The sequence below is a fragment of the Drosophila serrata genome, unplaced genomic scaffold (genome assembly GCF_035046125.1).
Source record: "Drosophila serrata isolate PLE 108 unplaced genomic scaffold, ASM3504612v1 contig_272, whole genome shotgun sequence".
NCBI lineage: Eukaryota > Metazoa > Arthropoda > Insecta > Diptera > Drosophilidae > Drosophila > Drosophila serrata.
In genome coordinates this window covers 8,829,280-8,848,458 of record NW_028257170.1, presented here as the reverse complement: position 1 = coordinate 8,848,458, position 19,179 = coordinate 8,829,280, and the positions used below count along the sequence as shown (strand labels likewise).

At 40.7% G+C, this 19,179-nt stretch overlaps 3 protein-coding genes across 10 annotated transcripts; 1 reads left to right on the top strand and 2 right to left on the bottom strand.

The window, feature by feature from the left end:
- Positions 1-10: 10 nt before the first annotated feature.
- Positions 11-15,423, bottom strand: TP53INP (Tumor protein p53 inducible nuclear protein). Of its 8 annotated transcripts, none has more exons than XM_020960437.2 (5): positions 15,066-15,423; positions 2,140-2,801; positions 1,552-2,080; positions 1,142-1,385; positions 11-1,081 (listed from the first exon to the last, which is right to left on the bottom strand). In XM_020960437.2, the coding sequence occupies exons 2-5, from the start codon at positions 2,537-2,539 to the stop codon at positions 917-919; spliced, it is 1,338 nt and encodes a 445-aa protein (XP_020816096.2). In that variant the 5' UTR covers positions 2,540-2,801; positions 15,066-15,423; the 3' UTR covers positions 11-916. The 8 variants fall into 8 exon arrangements, with proteins under 8 accessions (XP_020816096.2, XP_086689681.1, XP_020816094.2 ...); XM_086833555.1 differs by having other exon boundaries at positions 1,642-2,080; XM_020960435.2 differs by lacking the exon at positions 15,066-15,423 and adding an exon at positions 6,434-7,121.
- Positions 15,424-15,921: 498 nt separating this feature from the next.
- On the top strand, positions 15,922-17,281 carry LOC110189954 (uncharacterized). The gene is made up of 2 exons (XM_020960243.2): positions 15,922-16,816; positions 16,877-17,281. Exons 1-2 carry the CDS (start codon positions 16,631-16,633, stop codon positions 17,129-17,131), a joined length of 441 nt encoding a protein of 146 aa, XP_020815902.2. The 5' UTR covers positions 15,922-16,630; the 3' UTR covers positions 17,132-17,281.
- Positions 17,282-17,394: 113 nt separating this feature from the next.
- Syx17 (syntaxin 17) lies at positions 17,395-19,050 on the bottom strand. The gene is given in 3 exon segments (XM_020960242.2): positions 17,395-18,252; positions 18,307-18,553; positions 18,610-19,050. Coding segments are annotated over 3 exon segments (1,038 nt in total). The 5' UTR covers positions 18,679-19,050; the 3' UTR covers positions 17,395-17,530.
- Between the last annotated feature and the right edge of the window lie 129 nt (positions 19,051-19,179).

The window sequence follows — 19,179 nt, the reverse complement described above, 5'->3', positions numbered from 1 at the left end:
TTAAAACTCCTTTTGTTAGTTTTAGCATAATCATTTTTTTATTGTGATTTTTTTTCTTTTGTTATACATACTTTTATCATTTTTTTTTTGTTTGTTGTTGTTTGTCATTTTCGCACATTTTTGTTTCATACATACGCACGCGCATTTCCAACATATTTATATATATATAATCAGGCATACAATATAGAACATTACATCTGGTGCATCGGGGGTTTAATACATTATATCCTACATGTCGATAAGCATACACTTTACACACAAAATTCATACTTTCTCAACTCAAATAAAGATCCATCAGAGATTGCTCAATCAAAAGGTAAACATAAAATGTTTTGCAAATCATACCATAAAGTTATCATGTGTGTGTTTCATTTTGATTGTTAAGATTAAATAAATAAAACTGCTATAGTAACAAAATCGCTTGCTTATTTCATATACATAATTAATTTTTTTTGTCATTTGTTTTGTTTCGTTTTTCTTATGGGTTTTTTTGCATATTCATTTTGAAAATTTTATTGCATTTTTTTGGTATTTTTTTTCTCATATAAGTTTTGAAATAGAAACGGCAAACGTTAAAATCTACGCATTTACACAGATAGTTAATTTTTTTTTTGTGGCTTTTGTTTTTCGTTTTTTACACAATTAATTATTAAGTTTAATTAAACGTATGTGTTTTCTTTTTTCGTAGCTGCTAGATTTTGATATATTTTTGTGGCATTTCCTTCACATTTCGCTTGCCGATTTTCTCGTTTCATCTTGGGTTGGTTAAGTTAAAATACTAATTAAAATCCATGCCATGATTGTAATGCTCCTCCAGTGCGGGAGGGGTGTGTGTGTGTTTTGGGGGCGTGGCTGGGGGGGAGGGGAGCTGGTGGGTGTGCGGGTGCGATTGCAGGTGTGTGCGGTGTGTGTGTGCCTAGTAGCAGCACTTGCTGCGGTTGTTGTTGGCACCGCTGACCAGCTTGCAATGCTGCATCTCCGAGCGGCGGGGGCGGTTGGCCTTGGCCTGGAAGTCGCGCACCTTATTGGCCCGCTTAATGGCGCTGCGGCAAAGCTGCTGGTGCTGCTTCTTGTTGTTGCTCTAAAAGCAGATTAATAAATTAATTTAAGATATATATATTATAATCCCGTTGATCCTTACCTTCTGGCTCTGACGAGCCAGCGTCTGCTGCTTCAGCTGAGCGGCCGCATGGCGATCGTAGCGAGCGCTATTATTGCGCTGCTCCCGCAGAACCTGGCTCTGTGGCTCTGGCTCGGCTTCCGGTTCCGTTTCCTCCACAGCTGCTTCCGGTTCCGCCTGCAACTCCGACGACAGCCCGAGATCAAGATTAACAAAACTTTCGGTGCCCTCCTGGGTGGACCTAATACTACGATAAACGGACATGCTGCAAGCAAAAGAAAAACATTCTCCATTAGTCAAATTTGTAACAAAATAATATAGTAAACTATATTATTAGCGTGCGTTTTTGGCTGTAAATTGCGGTTGGTTCTTGGGGGAGGGGACAAGGTTCAATGGGGAGACTGGAGTTGTGTACTATAAAGATCACCAACCTTGGATGCTCAATCAATAGATTCTCAAATGGTGATGTTTCCATATTGATTGGCCCAATCGAGGTGAAGCATGGTGGCGGTGTTACGTACCAGGACTCCTCCATCAGCACGCCAGCACCGGCACCGGCACCCTGGGTCACCGCCTGGTCGCTGCCGCTGGGCGAGGCCACGTACAGCGATTGGGTGACATTGTCAGTGTCCAGTGTCACCGGAAGTGCCAGCTGCAGAGGCAGACCCAGCGGAAGCGGAAGTCCCTGGACGGGCGGCACACTTCTGGGCGGGCTGTGGGTGCTGATGCTCAGCGGGCGGGCGACACGCGAGCGCTGCAGATAATTGCGCTGCTGCTGTGGCCGCGGCCCGCTGTACAGGGAATGCGAGTTGAGGTGCTGCCGCCGGCGGGAGGATGCCGCTTGGCCATGGCCGCCCGTTGAGGCGGCCGAGGCGGTGGATCCCCTCTGCTGCTGCGTCACCTCGACGACGGAGAGCTCCTCCTCGGAGTCACTGCGCGGCAGGGAGTCATCCTCCTCGTCTGGAACAAGATTAAGATGATTCCTCCGGTGGGTTAAAGTCCTGCTAGGCAACACTCACCTTCCTTCTCCACGATGTACCACTCATCCTCATCGAAGTCATCGTCAATGGTCTCACCCGAGGGCGTCAGCAACTTGGTAATAGTCGCCGGCTGCTTCCTCTGCTGCTGCTGCTGCTGCAGCTGCTGTTGCTGCTGCTGGTGGTTCCGCTGCTGCTTGCCGCGCTTGTTGCGACCCCTTTTACCGTTGGAGGAGCGCACCGCCGGCTGACCCCGCTGGCTGCCCGCTACCGAGGGCGTCGATGAGGTGACCTCGATTACATCTCCGGCCGTGGCAGGATCGGTGGCTGGGTCGGAGCTAGTTGGATTCGAGTTGGACTGCTGGGCGGGATTCGCTTCCTGGCTGCTTGAATCGGCTGTCGCTGGCGATCCAAAGAGATAGGAGGCGAGGCTGCTTAGCATTATACGGGTTTTCGGAGCTCTGATCCGGCGTTAGATGGCTCTATATTGCTTTGCGGGGGTGTTGAGATCAAAGTTTCGCTGGTTTTCTGCTGCTGCTTTTGTGGGGCTTATTATTTTCACAGTTAGAGAGACAAATGGAGATTGCTTATGTTGCTGTTGGTATTTTGTTCCTTGGATTTTTGCTTGAACGTTGCTCAGTCTTTTATTTAATTCTTGTTGTTTTGTACGCTGTTTCGCTTCTCGTTTTGCTTTAGCGTAGAAGCTGCAACGAAAGAAATGGGAAAATGCGAAATGAGCTTAGCAAATTGTGCGCATATTGCGTAATCACCACCCCCTTTCGGAAGCCCCCGCAGTAAGCAGCTTGTTTGCGTGGGCGCACGCGGTTCAATGGGGCGGCTACTTAATTTCATTTAATTGCACTTCCCATACTCTGCCAACAGGCAGACAGGTTTTAATCCAACATGATACTTTCTTTTTTAAATACAATATGACAAAGGGTACAGAGAGCTTATTAAAGAAGGCTTAGAGGCAATTAGAACAGGGATTATATACAAATGGATACAGGAATATAAGATTCTAAAAGGGAGATTACATTGAAAAAGACAAGAAAATATAATAAAATAAGAAGTAAAAAAATAATTAATTGACTTTTAATTGACTTAAACTACTTCTCGTTGATTAGGTTTTTTAAGCTGGATGGTTAATTTTTTGACCATAAAGATTCTTTTTCAAACAGTTAATGAAAATAAATTGTTGCTTTAAGATCAAGGAAGTTTTAATTTCCAATTTAGTTTCTTGAACACAATTTATAAGAAATTTATTCTTATGATTTTAATAAACTAAACCAAATTTAGATAGAGTATCCGATCTGAATCATACAGTTTGAATTCCCATTTTCCATAGTCATTCATTTAATTGCCTTTCCTAGGAACTCACTCATTTTTCTCCTAAAATTTAATTAAAGTGATAATACTGAGCAACACAAAATGCCACAAGTTTCCTAGCCTAAAGATGCCAATTTATTTTTATTGCATCAATTCGACATTATTCAAAATACAATATATGTACATATATATAGAGCTCGAGTTGGAATTAATGGAAATGCGGTTTCGGATTCGATTGCGAAAGTGAAATTTCCTCGACGCAAATTAAGCAGAGTCGCCAATTACGTTTTGATTACATTCATCAGATTTCTTCTGTAGCACCGTGCTGACAACTCTCGGTACATATGTATAATAGATGGGGGCACTGCCGTAAAGTATCGCAGGCACTGCCCATTAAGTTTTCCCAGCTGAGAGTCTCCCGCTCATGGCTTTCCAGCGGTGTGTGCATGCGCCGAGCTTATGATCGAGGCAATTATATATGGCACACACAATCGCCGAGTGTACTCGGTATGCAATTTGAATCGAGCTCACGTCATGACAATAGGAAAATGTGTACCAAGCCATGCCCGTATATATAGTACATACATATATAATATCTCTTCCCCAGATGAATTGAACTAAATCGCTGGCAAAAGGCACACACAGAGAAATATTCTATGACAAAGGATAATATTAACAGAAAAAAGCAATAGAAAGAGAGTTTAAATAGAAAGGTTTACCAACAAAAGACTACCCAAAAATGTCACCTTTATTCATTTCATAATTTAAAAATATCTTCTTAAAATATCTATAGCTTTTTTTCGGTGCATTTTCCTATGTTCAGCTGATTATCGCATCGTCATAAAGATGCCAGGCAACTCGACTGGCATATTTTTGTCGATCAAATTGCGCACGGAAAATGGAAAACTCGGAGGAAAAAGCCATAAGCACTAACAAAAGGAAAATAAATAGAAATGTAGCTAAAGTTAGAGTTAGAGCTAGAGCTGAAGCTGGAGCTGGACTTGCAAAGACAATTGCCACGGCAATTTGCAATTTGACCGCAAAAACGGAAAACGTGAAAAGCAGCAAACTAACAAAGTGAAATCTCCGGCAGAGACAGAAAAGCGTACGAAAATTGGGCTTGATGGGGCAGACCCGAGTCAAAATGTCAGCGAAAGTTTGACAATCAAATTTGATGGCGGGGCCATTGGACTGGCGAGGTGGAAATAAATTCTGATAATTGCCATTAGATTATTAAGGAAGTGCCTTGTGCATACGAATAGATTTATATATTAAGTATTATCCAAGGAGCTGCCTCGCTTGACCTCAAAATGCCAGGCCATATTTTTTGCGGTGACTTTGGCACTCGTCAATGCATATTTAGCACATATATGCAGCTATGCGAATTAGAGGCGAAATATTTTGCAGTCGAAATAAATTTGCATTGCACAACTAAACGGCGGTGGCAGCAACGATCCGTGCTGGCATTTTATTAATAAACACGTAGGGGGGGAAATCGGCTCCAAGGGGGTCTTACTTTTATGGCACAGGCTCAGGTTCAGGCTCAGGCTGAGGCTCAGTCACTCTTGATAACGATTGGTCATGGACCCCGAGATATGTGCCTCTTCTAGCCTATTTTGTTTGCCAGTAAATATAATTTCACTTTTGTAACATCTGCCCATTGACAGCGAAACAAAAACAACCTTGAAATACAATAGATAGATGTGCTCTGCATATACATATATATTCTAGCTGCATTGACAATTGCCATATCATAGTGCTTATTTTAGCCACACAATATATATTTGATTTTCTTGGCGACTTTGACCTTGATCGATAGATAACACTAGCCTACATCAGAGGGAAACCCTTTATGTTCTGATATTTTATGAACTTAATATTACCTAACTCTTACTTCGATACCTATAATATCGCTATCTTCACAATGCTCTGGCATTGTTCGCTTTTAAGTAAACAAAACAATGTTTGGGCCTTTGGAACAAGTTTGCCTAACTGATAACTATATAAAAAAGAAAAACAACACACAAAATATTCGCCAACTTATTTGAGGTCCGATAAGCCGCACCCCAGACGAATTCGCCAGACAGCTTCAACTATGCTAATAATTCCTATTTGTATACTATTGTTTACTATATAGTCTAGGTCCGACCAGAGTCTGGCGTGTGCAGCAAACGAGCCGCCAGTCGAAAGTTCAGGCTTTTGTTCAGTTGATTGTAGTCTAACCCCCCTTCCCCCCTGATGTCCGGGGCTGGGCTAATGAACTTGAACTAATTTAGTTGATCCGACAGATGCACTGATCGGGGCACAGAATAAGCGAGAGCTAAACAAAGATTGATGGACCGAAAAGGGAAGTTAACAAAAAGGAATTAAATAAAGAAATGTGTTTTTAACAAAGGGTTTCTTCATGATTTCATTAGAAATTAAATCCCTTGAGAACTTTAACCTCATTTTATAATTTCACCATTTGGTTAGTTTAAACTTTGTACTTTCCCTATTGAAATACATATCTCTTTGGCAATCTTTCACCAAAACCTAAAAAGAGAGCCCCGAAAAATGTATTTTTGCTTCAACAAGTATTTCAAACAAAGAACAATATCTAAAGCTTTCTTTTTAAGTACAAACCAATAGCCAATCTATATAGAGAAACACACACAGTCCGATATCTACATATATGTGGGCATATATTCATATCAGTCAAATCGTATCTGATTAGCTTTATGCTCTCCCTCTCTCTCTCCCCTGTCAAAGTGCAAAAGTTCCTTTGTTGTTGATGGAATTTCGTGTTTTTGTTTGTTACTTTTTTGGGATAGAAAGAAAAAACAAACAACACATAAACAAAAGCAGAAAATAACAAATGCCAATCTGTAACAAACACTTGAGTGCTTTTGGGAAAGGGGTTCGCTTTATATGGCATAATGCGGAATTATGCAAGACGAGCAAAGTGACGTCAGTGGCGACCTTGGCAGTGCCAGAATTTTGCATACGATTTGGAAAATATGATGATTCTCACCTGGTGGATTTGGAAAACTTAGCACGGGATATAAAAACACACGCAAAATTCAGTTAAATTCACGGAGAACCACGGTCACGGATACGGATACGGTTACGGATACAGATACAGCGGATCCCAGAAGAGGTACTGCCTAGTCGACACTCGTTTGCCAACTGAAGCCAGCGGAAGCGCATTTGAATTTCAAAAGTGGACGCAAGAACAAAAGCTACAAAAGTATCTGCGGCTGTGTGTTCGCCTGCACTGGTATCTGTATCTTTACCTGTGTGTTTCTGTGGCTGCTGCAGTTTGGCCAAACGTTCTCTCACTCTCTCTCTATTTTTTTTCGGGGCTAATTTCACACTTTTTTTGGTCTATTTTGTGGCTTGTGTTGTGTGTATTTACCTAATCTTTTTCCTTGGTTTTCACTTTCCTTCTGCAGCACTCGAACTCGTCGCTGCTGCTGCTGCTGTTTGCTGTTGCGTTGGCTTTCAAATATCAAAGGCGAATGCCAGCCAGCGATCGCAGCTGAAGCCTCAAAAGTATCTCAAACGGAGGAGTCCCCCATCACCGTATGAGTGTATCTGTGCGAGAGCGTAACGAAAGAGCGGAGAGAGGGCAGCGATCGGGAGCGTATCTAAGCCCATAATTATGTATTTTTTTAAAACGCAAAAAGCCACGATCGCTGGCAGCAGCAGTAAACAAAAGCCAGGCAGCGCCAAAAACATTATGCTCCACCAGCTGAGAGAGAGCGAGAGAGCGATCATACGTGTTGGTCGTGATTTTTGTTTACCAACAAAAGCGATCGCGAGAGAGCCACTCGCTCTCCCTCTCTCTTTGGAAAACTAACGCTCTCTCTGGTCGATCAGCTGCTCTGACGTTTGCGCATTGACACACTTTCGCACGCCACTCCCCGCCCGCCAAACTGTACTTGCTGGCCGTATCTGTATCTGTTAGATACTTTTCTATAGACGCCAGACCAAGTGGCTCTTCGCCACCGACTTGCCACGGGCCCAGCGAGTGACTAAGCAACGCGAAAAGAGGGGGGAAACCAGCGGAAACACAGTACACTAAGCGGAAAGATACAAATGTGGTAGGAAATCTAGGAAATTTAGTTTACACTTCTACTAAATAAACAAATATGAACCTTAGTGGGTTACAAAATATAAGTTTATCTTGAGAAAATTTCAAATGAAGTTTACTTAAGTTATGTATTATTTATTTTCTTTCATAATTTATAATTATTTCAGCAAATATTTCTCTCTCTGCCTTGGGTATGGGGCAAAGTACTATTGGCAAATGTATCTGACAGCTACTAGCTTCGGCTACTCCAAAGTTCATGCTGAAATACAGTTTCTCTGTCTCAATAATTTTAGATTTTTAATGCCGAGTCACGGCTGAGGCAGCCAAGCAATAAGTTGTCGGACAGTCGGAACGCATAAAAATGCTAATGAAAGGCAAACGCCTGAGAACTATTCGCAAATTGTCATTCGCTGCGAAACCGAGAACACTCGAGTCATTCAAATAAGTTCAGACTCGATTTGTGGATAATCGCATTATGCAATTTGAATTTAATTGAAATAGTAAAAACCAACAAGTGTCAGTAACGACTCTTTGTGTAACTTCTAGGGTATTTATTTATTCGCCAACATAAATATTTACTCATAAATGATATCTCCAATTCAAAGACTCCCCATTGTTTTATTTGCATTTAATTTGAAGCTCCAGGTTTAATTATCTCATACTGGTTCTATTGCACACCCAAAACTGATTCTTGTTTTGCCACCCATTAGGTAATTTCGTTTCATTTCTGATAATAAAAGCACATACAATATATATATTCCTGGCCATAACCAAAAGCACAACCTCTCGGCCAGGTTCAAGGTTGTTTAGCCATTAGCGCAACCATTTGTTGTGCGGTCCTCTATGTATATATTTTTAGACATTTTATCATGCAACAGCTGACGGCGACAAGTTGTAGCTTTTGCTGAGAGCAGCAGGAAAGTAGCTCACGGCTACAGCTGCAAAGGTGCCAAAGATCGACGGATATAGCCAGGTCTATATGCCCAAATATACATAGGGAAATTTATGTGTGTTTATGGCCACTATACCTACTACAAAATATCTTGTGATCTCCTCACACCGTTGGCCAACGCAAGTTTGTTTTCTTTTTTTTTACCCCTTATAATTAATCTCAGTCTGCACGCGTCGTGTTTATGTTAAAAAAAAAAATTGGGAAAAATAAACACTATGAAAACAAAATTCCCCTACTTTTGCGTGGAGAGGTAAACAATATTGGCGTCATCAGGAGGAGACGCCAACGAAATGGAAAACAAAATAGAAAACCAAAGCACTTTAAACTCAAATAAACAAATGCCGAAATGCCAAGAGAAATGCGGGAGTCTCTTCTTTCTTGCTTTATTTTTTTCTTTATCTAATCAAGTAATCGAGTAATGTTTATGGTAGCTGGCACATACATAAATTGTAAGCATCTCAGCCTTTAAATGATTACAACAAATGTTGAAGAAACAAGGCTGCAGCGGGCAGCTTCAAAGGGAGTGAAGCGAACTCAACTGTTCCGAGCACTTTCTGGGGGCTCTTTCTGGGTTATTGCGCACCAACTCCCCCGAATCACCCCACTGTGCCTTGTTGGCCCACTGTAGAGCTGTGCTGTAACTGTAATCCAGTCCATGACACGAGCATAGCTTTCAGATACTGCGCAGTTCGGGATATCGAAATAGTATCTGAGGCAAACTCGTGCTGGCGAATGACAAACGCCAACGCATCAGCAGAAGCAGAAGCTAGATACATATATGCGACATAGAGTGAAGATACTTTTTATTCGTTTTATGTATCCATTCGAGTGGACAAACATTGGTGCACTGGAAAAATATCACGTCAATGGAGGGGAAAACAGATTGAATTGAGCACAAGTTTGATCATCTTTTAAGGCATTTCAAATTATTGTTAAATAAAAGAATTAGATAGTCTTCCATTGAACTTCAAATTTAATACGTATTTTATTAAACTGAGAATATTAAAATTATATTTAAAAATTTCAGACTTGTCTCAATGAATCCCTTTTTCTCAGTGCACATTTATACATAGAAATAGTTATGTTGCCTCTCGTGCATATGAATTGTATTTCAACTGCAGGCAGTGGAATTTTAAAGGCTTGGTAATGGATCCCATATGTAATAGAACAAAATAAACATGGATATCGTGGGAGATATACGATTATATACTTTCTTTATAAACGTGTCAATGCAATACAACTTTTGCCATATCTTAGCGAGAATTCTGTATGGCTGAAAGCATTTATAGTTACATTTGTAAAGCAGTCTTTCTACAGATTATTAAGTAATAGATACAAGCATTTATAATATAATAAGCCAAAACAAATACCAAGTTGTAATAGTTATATGTTCCATATTCCTTTTCAATTTCAAAACAATTCACAGAAAGAGTCCTCCCTCCTTTGATGGCATTTGCTATAATCACAAAGCACTTTTTGTTTCGTTTTCTTTATTCGCTATATCTATAAATATATATACTAAGCCCCATCAAGCCTCCCATAAAGCTCCTCGAAAAAGTGACGCAAGCGGTTCTTTGATGTCACAGGTCCCCCCACACACGCAAAGAGACACTTGTGAGGTATCACTGTACCTGCCTGAGCATCGAGGGAAGGAAAGGAAGGGAATCATTCATTGGCCAGGTTCATTGTGTTTTGATTTTGCTTATCGAACGATCGATGATAAATGTGTGACTGCAGGTTCTCTGTCATCGCACACAAGATACTTTCATTATACATAATACACACACATATAATATCAAGTTCGCGTACCTTGATGCACTTGGATTGTACACATATTAATGGCATTTAGATGAGCTTTTTTATTATATTGTTTTATGTGTACAAAGTGGCTGTTTAATAACGCGTAATTTCAATTAGTACGTGAGACGCAGATGCGAGTGTCGATGTCGCTTCTTAGGCAAATCTGCTGGGCACGACGCATTAATTTTATCACTTTGTTTATCAGTATCAGTCGCAGGCCCAGCTGCCGTATTTAGAACACTGGGTCAGCGCCGTCTGTGGCCCCTACAGTCTCCGGTAAACAATCAATCAATCTAATATTGCGGCATTCAATCGATTTGTGCGCCCTTTCCGCGCCATGGATTACATCAGCTAAAGCTATAGAAAGGTCTTTACACCTCCAGTCATCCCATATCATCATGACTCTCACTATAGCCGCAGGGCCTTGCAATGAAATAATCTCATTTGTAATAGTTTTAGAAGTGTAATTAAAAATAATAGGCAACACATGTGAAATCATGAATTTATAAACAAAGGAAAGTGTTTTGAAAAATATATTTGTGATCTTGACACTTATCTATAGTTATCCCTTATAACTTTATTATTTTTCTTAATTCCTCATATAATGGGGTTTCCAGAAAATCAATAAGAGTGATCAATTTAATGCAAGTTTATAATACCCTTATTCTTAACCCTTTGTATCCTTTTTTATAACCAATTGAATTTTCCTTTTCGTGGTAATATAAATTTATCAAATCTATAGTTATCCCTTTTAACTTTATTATTTTTATAAATTCCTTATATAGGGGTTTCCAGAAAATCAATAAGAATGCTCTATTTAATGCAGAGTTATGATACCCTTATTATTCTTAACCCTTTGTATCCATTTTTATAACCAATTGAATTTTCCTTTTCTTGGTAATATAAATTTATCAAATCTATAGTTTTCCCTTATAACTTTATTATTTTTATAAATTCCTCATATAGGGGTTTCCAGAAAATCAATAAGAATGCTCTATTAAATGCGGAGTTATGATACCCTTATCCTTAACCCGTTGTATCCTTTTGTGTAACCAATTGAATTTTCCTTTTCTTCGTAATCAAATTAATATTTGACACCATTGTGGGCTGTCATGCTTAAAGTGCCTTTGTTTAAGTGAAGCAATTGTGCCTGGACGTTGCCAATTAAAAAGGAGATTTATGGGCGAGTATTAATCGACCGCCACCCCAATGGCCAACCCCATTGCAGACACCCCCAACAGAGTTTAAAAATAGTTCGGACCGCAGTTGGTTACTGGGACCGAGACACCGTTGCTGCTGTTACTGAATTTCCCCTACTTTCGGTGCAGGAAAATTGTCTCTCTCCTCTCAGTGGGATTTTGTTTACAAACAAATTTGTTTGACCTGCGCAGTTGAGGGCCCTTTCTCCCTTCCTCCCCCCGAAGATTGCCAAGGCAACCTTCGAATGTTTTGGTTCGACTCTCGTTGCAATTATTTGTATATATACCTACACCTATGTATATATATATATAGATATATAGCTACGACTTCCGCATTTAGGGAAATGTAGGCACTGAAAAACTTTTCGCAGCTTCTCGTTCCGCAGCATTTTTTGGGGGTCACCTTTGCTATTTTCGGCTCTCGGTTCCCCGAAGGGTGCCCATTTTTCGAGCAGAGATTATGCGAGCCCCACACGCGCGCCAAAGCTGCAGATCGATGAAAGGCCCTAAACGTAGCTGCAAATCAGCGCCAGTGGAAAATGAACACGTCAGCAACCCCCAGCCGCAGGGGATGGGTAACGGGGTACTGCGCAGTGTGCAGTTACTGGGCCTACCACCTGGAAACAGCACCACCACTAGCACCATTACCACCACCCCATCACAATGGCCATCCCCCCGGGAATTCCTTCCCTTTAGCTCTCGTTGCAGCTGCGTTTATTTGAGAAATATCACATAATTTTTGACATTTTGCGGAATAACTAAAGGAAAGCTACAGAAAATATTAAATACCCTCAAATGAGTGCTTAGGAATCATTGCATACTTTTTGGCGGGAGAATTTTTTCGCCTTAATAAGGATATCATTTAAAATTAGATGTTGGAAAAAGGTAAATCATCTTTAATTGAAGAACATTAATTCCTATTTAAGAATGTTTAGGAGTTAGTTAATAATTAATCAGGAAAAATATACATTTACAAACATTTCTGCTATATACAAAATAACATTATCTAACAGTTGTAGAACTATGACGTGCTTTGAGAATTTTACTGGGCATTGGAGTCGACTATTAAATACCCAGCACTCTGTAAGTGAAATGTATTACATACTTTTTGCAAATCAACATTTGAAGCTGATTATATACTTAATAATATAATTACATTAAGATATATTGATACTGCAAAGGCAAGTGAATTATCTATATCTCTTATCGGCTTCCCTCTATCTTTTTGTTAAATATTTCCTAATTAACTGTTATTCTTCATATTCTTTTTTCTCTTACCAATGTTTGTTCGAATATCCCTTAGTCTAGGCTCATCCATAATGCGCCCGAAAACCTTATATAACTTCCGATAATCGTACGACTTGAACTTGACACTGCTGGGTCTTTGTCTCCGCCTTTGTTTATATCCTGGGTAAATGGCAAACAGGTTTTTCCCACACCGAATTTCACTTTCTGCTTTCTTCGCTTCCCGCTGCCATAAATCAGGACCTGCTCGGAGCAGGCCCAAAACAGTAACCCAAAACCGAGACAAGAAACATCAGGAGACAAGAGACATCAAGTGTCCATTGTTTGGTTTTGTTTGGGTATCTTTCGGATACCCAGCCGTAATTACAGTTACGCCAAGTCGGCTGACTAACTTTCTAATTATAGTCGGGCATTATCGGGGTCGGGTAGGGAGAGAGAGAGGGTCCGTCGGGGACGAAATGCGTGCCATTTTAGGATTAGCCAGCTGCCGCCACAGCTACCTGGTAACTGGGTTCTTCCATCAGTATCTGTATCTGTATCTATGTATCCGTTTCTGAAAGGTATCTCTGTCCATGTAAGACGACCCGCGGGGCTGTGAAAAACTGCCGCGTCAGTTGGCAGCGAAAATGCGATGTACTAATTAAAGCCCCTAATGCCGCCTAACGATGACTTAATTGCCTTTATTCCCTGCCCAGATCGGCTTGGCTTGGATTGGAGTGAAAAGCGCCTTAAAGCTGACCAGTGCCTTAAAAGGCCAAGACTAGTTCAAAAATAGCACACAAAGGAATTGACATGGCTACAGGCAGAGAAATATCAGCGAAATGGGTCGTTAATTTAGAGAACATTTCAGAAAGATATAAATATATAATGAAGTATTAAATTTATAAGAAAAATGCATACTTCTTATTTTCTTTCATTATTTTCTTCTCCTATAATTCATCTTTCTTCCCCTTTATTTTCTCTCTCTGCACTAGTTGTATTTCTTTGACTCCGAGCTACCCTTTTTGGCCAATTAAGGCGGCCAGATTCGTTGGCCACGATCGGGACAGCAAACGTATCTGGCAGATACATACACTCGATGAGTTTCGCTGAGATGCTGAAGAGCATCATCAGCTGTTCGCTGTTTATGTTGTGTTGTCCGTGGCTTTTGTTTTTCAATTTTTCTTTCGTTACCACAGACAAAAACAACTGGCCAGACTTGATTTATCATCCGGGACCCAGCTCCTCCTCAGCTCCGCCGTTTCAGTCCAGCACCTTCGTTCCCGGTTCTTTGGCTCGAAAAATGGATAATGGACAATGGACAATGGCAACTGCAACTGCAACTGCAAGACCTGTTCTGTGCACATTTCCAGCATGATTCACTTGGGTTTTTGGGCCCTCATTTTGTGTACTATAGTATATAGTAATCGTTGAGTGGCAGAGGCTTTTCTCCTGCAAAACTCCCTATTTGCCTGCATTTTCTGGATGAATCTTAATGCATTTATTTGGCGAAAAGCCAGTGCTGCTGCTAGGGCACAATGCAGGAAATAATTGCAAGGCTAATTAAGATGTTAATCAGCGACACCAGATGACAATCCATGAACACATAGTCATAATGTTCATTTCAACTAAAACTCGATCGGGGGCAGAGAGCAGCAGCTAAATGAGCCTGAACTAGCACTGGGAAAAAATAGATTAAGTTAACTTTCGTTTCTATAACAAAATTTATATAATTAGTTAAATATTTTAAAATGGAAAAGCCAAACCTAGCAATATTGAAAGTAACTTTTTGTTATTGGATACGTTTCAAAAGAAAGATAAGTTCTTAATTAGTCTGACTAACATTTTCTCTCAGTGCACTCAGCTGGCAAATGCCAGAGAGATCTGAGATCTGTGGCCTGGCTCTGATAACGATCGCAACAAATGCTGAAAACGTGATGCAAGTCAAATTTATGGCTATTAGATGCCCAGAATGGAAATCCCCTAACGAGAAACTCGGCCGATTTGCAGTCGAATACAGTGGGGGGGGGTTAGAAACTCCCGGAAAAACTCGAGGGAAAAAAACTTGGCCTGGCCAAGCCGAAGAAAAGTCACACTCACACGCACACACTCATCCAAAATACAGACACAAAAGTGTGAACTCTTTGAATGCGAAGGTGCAATCAGAATTTTTTTCCTATTTTTTTGTTTTGTGCACTTTTTTGTGTATGTATCGCTTGGCTGCACTCGAGATGTGTGTGATGTGTGTACATGTATGTAAATCATGAGGAAACTTCGAGGAACCCCTTATACATAATAAAGATGTACACATACAATATTCGCTCGAGTGTCCTTTCCTTGGCGGACTTCCACTTCCGCCTGCGTTACTTATTTTCGGGGGTTAAAATGCACTTACTTGCTGCTGCTGCTTGGAGTTTATTGATCGTTCGATGACGGAATTATCCCCTCCTCTGCGTTCTTCACTTTGAATCAATGTTCTTTAGTTTTTATTTTATTTATTTTTTTCGTATTATTTTTTATCCTGAATGCTTCCGTTGTGTGAGAGAGAACTGAGAGGGGGCGAGAGGTGCAAGAGCAGCGCTACAGGAACTCCGTGACGTATGCTAGCAAACGACTGACGAGCGAATGATGGCTTCCAAAAACTGGCCAACAAAGTTGCCAGCCAGTGTGTGCGTGTGTATGGCTCGGCTTGTGCTGGTATGCGTGGTGGTTGTGCCTCTGTGTTGGTGACTCTACAGCTGAGCCCGACACACTTACCCCGATTACTCCCTCTCCGCTTTGGCTATACGCTGCTGCGCATGTGCAAGAGAGCTCTGAGAGATACTCTTTCTCTAGTGGTTGAAGGAGAAAATGCTATAGGAAATAATGCCGAAAATAAGGAAAATAGGTATGGTAAGAAAAATATATAATGAATTTATATGTTAGTCATTTTAGTTCATCACTTATTAGCACTATTAATGCTAACTAGATTTCTGCTTTAACTTAGCCAAGCATATTATTAATTATAATTAATATTATTTCAATCCCTATATGTTACTTTTATTATTCCGGGTTTAAACAAATCCTATTAAATCTTTAAAACATAGCCTGTTAGTTTTACAGATAAATAAATAAAACTCTTTTCAAAATGAATATATTTCAAAACTTTTATATAATCTCTTCATTAAACAATTTATTGAATTTATAATAGGGAATTCCGTATTCGTATGGATTTTTATTTATCCAATTTTCTATTTTTTCGTATTTTGCAGGCCTCTCTTTTTCTCTCTCTCTCGCTCTTCAGCAGCTGATTTTGTTTGTATACAAAAATCATATTGCATTCTGAGAGAATTGAGATGAGAGCGAAAAAGCCAGAAAGAGGGGAGAAAACGATTGGGTAAATAAATAAGCATTGGAAGGCACGGGAATGGAGGTGTGAGCCAATCTACTGAAGCTCAATTTGTGGTTTTAAGCTAGCACATTTATATCTTATGAACAATCTGTAAATTCATAAAGTACCAGGTTTACTTGTTAATTCATTCGACAGAAAACACAATAAACAAAGAAATATATGTATATTAAAATTTTAGTACATTTTTAAAAAACCTTAATAGCATATAGCATATATTGTAAAATGTTATATTGTAAAATTAACTTTGTATAAAATGTTTTTTTTAGATATAAACCAAATATTTGTATTTTCGTTCTTACTCGCGTTGTCTTATTTAATTGTCTCTTTTTTATACAAAAGAACCAGGAAATATACTGCAGTGTATGGGAGATTTCAAATGGCTGTTACTTTTGAAAAGAATCGGAGTAAACGATAACGCAGCGCACTAGAAGTAATCGATATATCGATAGGTGCGTTAACCGTCGAGCCACCTCTAGCCAGCTGTTCAAACGCACGTGTTTATTTTTACGAATTGAACGCAGTTTATTAATTATTAATTTTAAGCGCTTACTTGATTTTCAAACAACAAAATGGGCCGAAATAATCGCTCACGAAAGCGCCGCGATGAAATGAACAAGATCAAGAAGGCGCGGTACGAGGCTAAAGAGTTAATTCGCTTGAAGAAAACTCTGGGTCTGCTGGATGCCGATGGAAATGAGATCATGAAAGATATCAGCGATGTGGTGGAAGTTAAGACATCAAAAGAGATTAAAAGGGTAAGTTATATCCAGATATATAGTGCTATATCCATGTACTTAAAAACTGCTACTTTATAGGAAGCCAAATCCAAGGAGGAGCAAGAATTGATCTACGAGCACCAAGAGAGCCTGGAGAAGGGCGAAAAGGTGCCCGTGGTCAACGAGAATACTGGTGTAGAGCACGTCTTTAACAGCAAAACCCTCAAGGATCAGTATGGCAACTATCCGGCGTGGTTTAAGAAGAAGAAGACCGCCAAACGTCTACGCAAGAAGCAGCACTCCCAGAAAAAGAACTTCAAGCAGGCCTGGACCACGGTCAACGTGCCCCTATAAGTCTGGGAAATGTTTACCTATCCTAGGTATACACCTTAGATTGTAAGTCCCCGCTTAGGTTAAGTGATTTTGTAGGCCAAATATCGCTACAAATCTGTTTTAGCTAAGAGTTTATATTGCATATTAAAGCCTTAAAAACTACGAATCTAATTATGTCCTAGTTCCCTGGGAATTTAACTCCTGCTGCATCGTAGACATCTTCAATTAGTTGTTAAAGCTAAGGTATTTATTGCATATTAAAGCCTTAAAAGTTACATATAGATTCTACGTCATGGTTATAACAAATATCCAACGCTTAAAGTAAACACGAAGTTCAGATGAGGCTGGTGAGCTGCCCTACATGAATGAATGATCACAAATTGGGGAGGTTATTTAACTAAAAGGGGGAGTGTGGTATCATTACTGAACGGAACAATAACTGCGCACACTGGAGATGACGCTGGTGGCCGCCTCCAAACGCCGCGTATTAGCCGACCAGATGTGCGTGGTGGCCAGAGTCGTCGACACTGACGGGGCTTGATCCCCGGTTGGTCATTCTGGCTTCTCCTTCAGCTCCAACCTCTCTGTCGACTCGCTATCAGCCTCCGCCTGCTGTTCCTCAATATTGCCATGCATTACATTTGGATTGGCCTTTAGGACTGAGCCGCCGGTGAAGCCCAGAATGCCGCAACCCACTGCTGCCAGTCCTCCTGCTTTAATACCAGCCACTAATCCAATGGGTCCACCTACACAGGTGCCTAGGAGAGCTCCTACCACTGGATACATTGCTTTTTTGTAGGTCAGTGCTTGGCGTAGCTGTCGCTCGCCTTGTTGTACATTTTCCAATGCCTCCTCTGCATTGTCAGCTATTTTCTCTACCGCCACCGATTGCTCTGCAGTCAGTTGCCGCATGCCCTGAAACATGCCGTGAAGATCGTAGATTTCCCTCTGCAGATTTTCCATTTGATCGAGGCAGGCTTGGCGTTGTGCCAGCGTGTGCTCTTCCAAGTGGAAGTTGACCTGCAGCTGAGGCATATGCTGATGAGCAGGTAAATTGTGCATGTCTACGTTCTCGGCTGGATTATCCTGGTCCTCGTCATACTGGGAGCCCAACGTCGACGTAGGGGACTTCAGTTTTAGCTCTAAGGACGAAAATTTGTCAGGATTAACTCGAAATATGGAAAATATGAGCTTACCTGCAAAATTCTTCATGCCTGCAAAGGCTTGATCCCTGCCGGGCCGCATAAGGTCATCAAAGCGTTCCAGATCTTCTTCCCGCACCTTTTCACGCAGTGCGTCCATTTCAAGGAGAAGATTCTTAATTTGTTTAATGACCCTTAACGCATTGAGTTCCTCTTTTTTGATCTTTTGCCAGTCGCCCAAGGCCAGACTTTTCTCTATGTTGCTGCGATGGTTTTTCAGGAGGCTCAGGTGGTGGGGAACCTGTAGATTGTTAATATAATAACGGAAATTTTATGATTATTTCGTGAATTAGTTACCGCCATTTCCTGGAATCTCTGTATGGAGACCTCCGCCTGCTTCAGCGGCAGCTTCTCGTCGCCCGTCATCGTGAAATGGAAACTTTGGCCTTTGGCTGCTTCGATTTATATATAATTAATCGGCTTTGATTGTGGTAAAAGTGAAATTGGCCACAAGGTCGGTGGGATCGGTTGCTAGAGCTCCTCCTACACCCCTTTTGATTTTCTCGAAGATTTCCGTTGTTGTTTTTCTGCGCAGTTGGGCCCGTGACGTCACTGTCGTTGTGTAGGTTTTCCAATGTGTTTGCTTCACAATTATTCCATACTACTCAATGACACTGCACTGACATGGTTCCATTTATGCTGGCTGCACCTCCTCCCCTATGAATACTGATAATAAAATTCTATTGTTTGTGTTTTGGGTTTCCTTTTTCTTCATTTTACATACAGTGTGACCAGAGCTGCATTGTTGTATTAATTCTGGTTTCGCTCAGGGCGGCCATACATCGATTACATGATACCTATCGTTTTGGTCTATCGATAATTAATAAAGTAGTCGTGTCGTAGCAGGAAGCTTTTATAATTCAAATG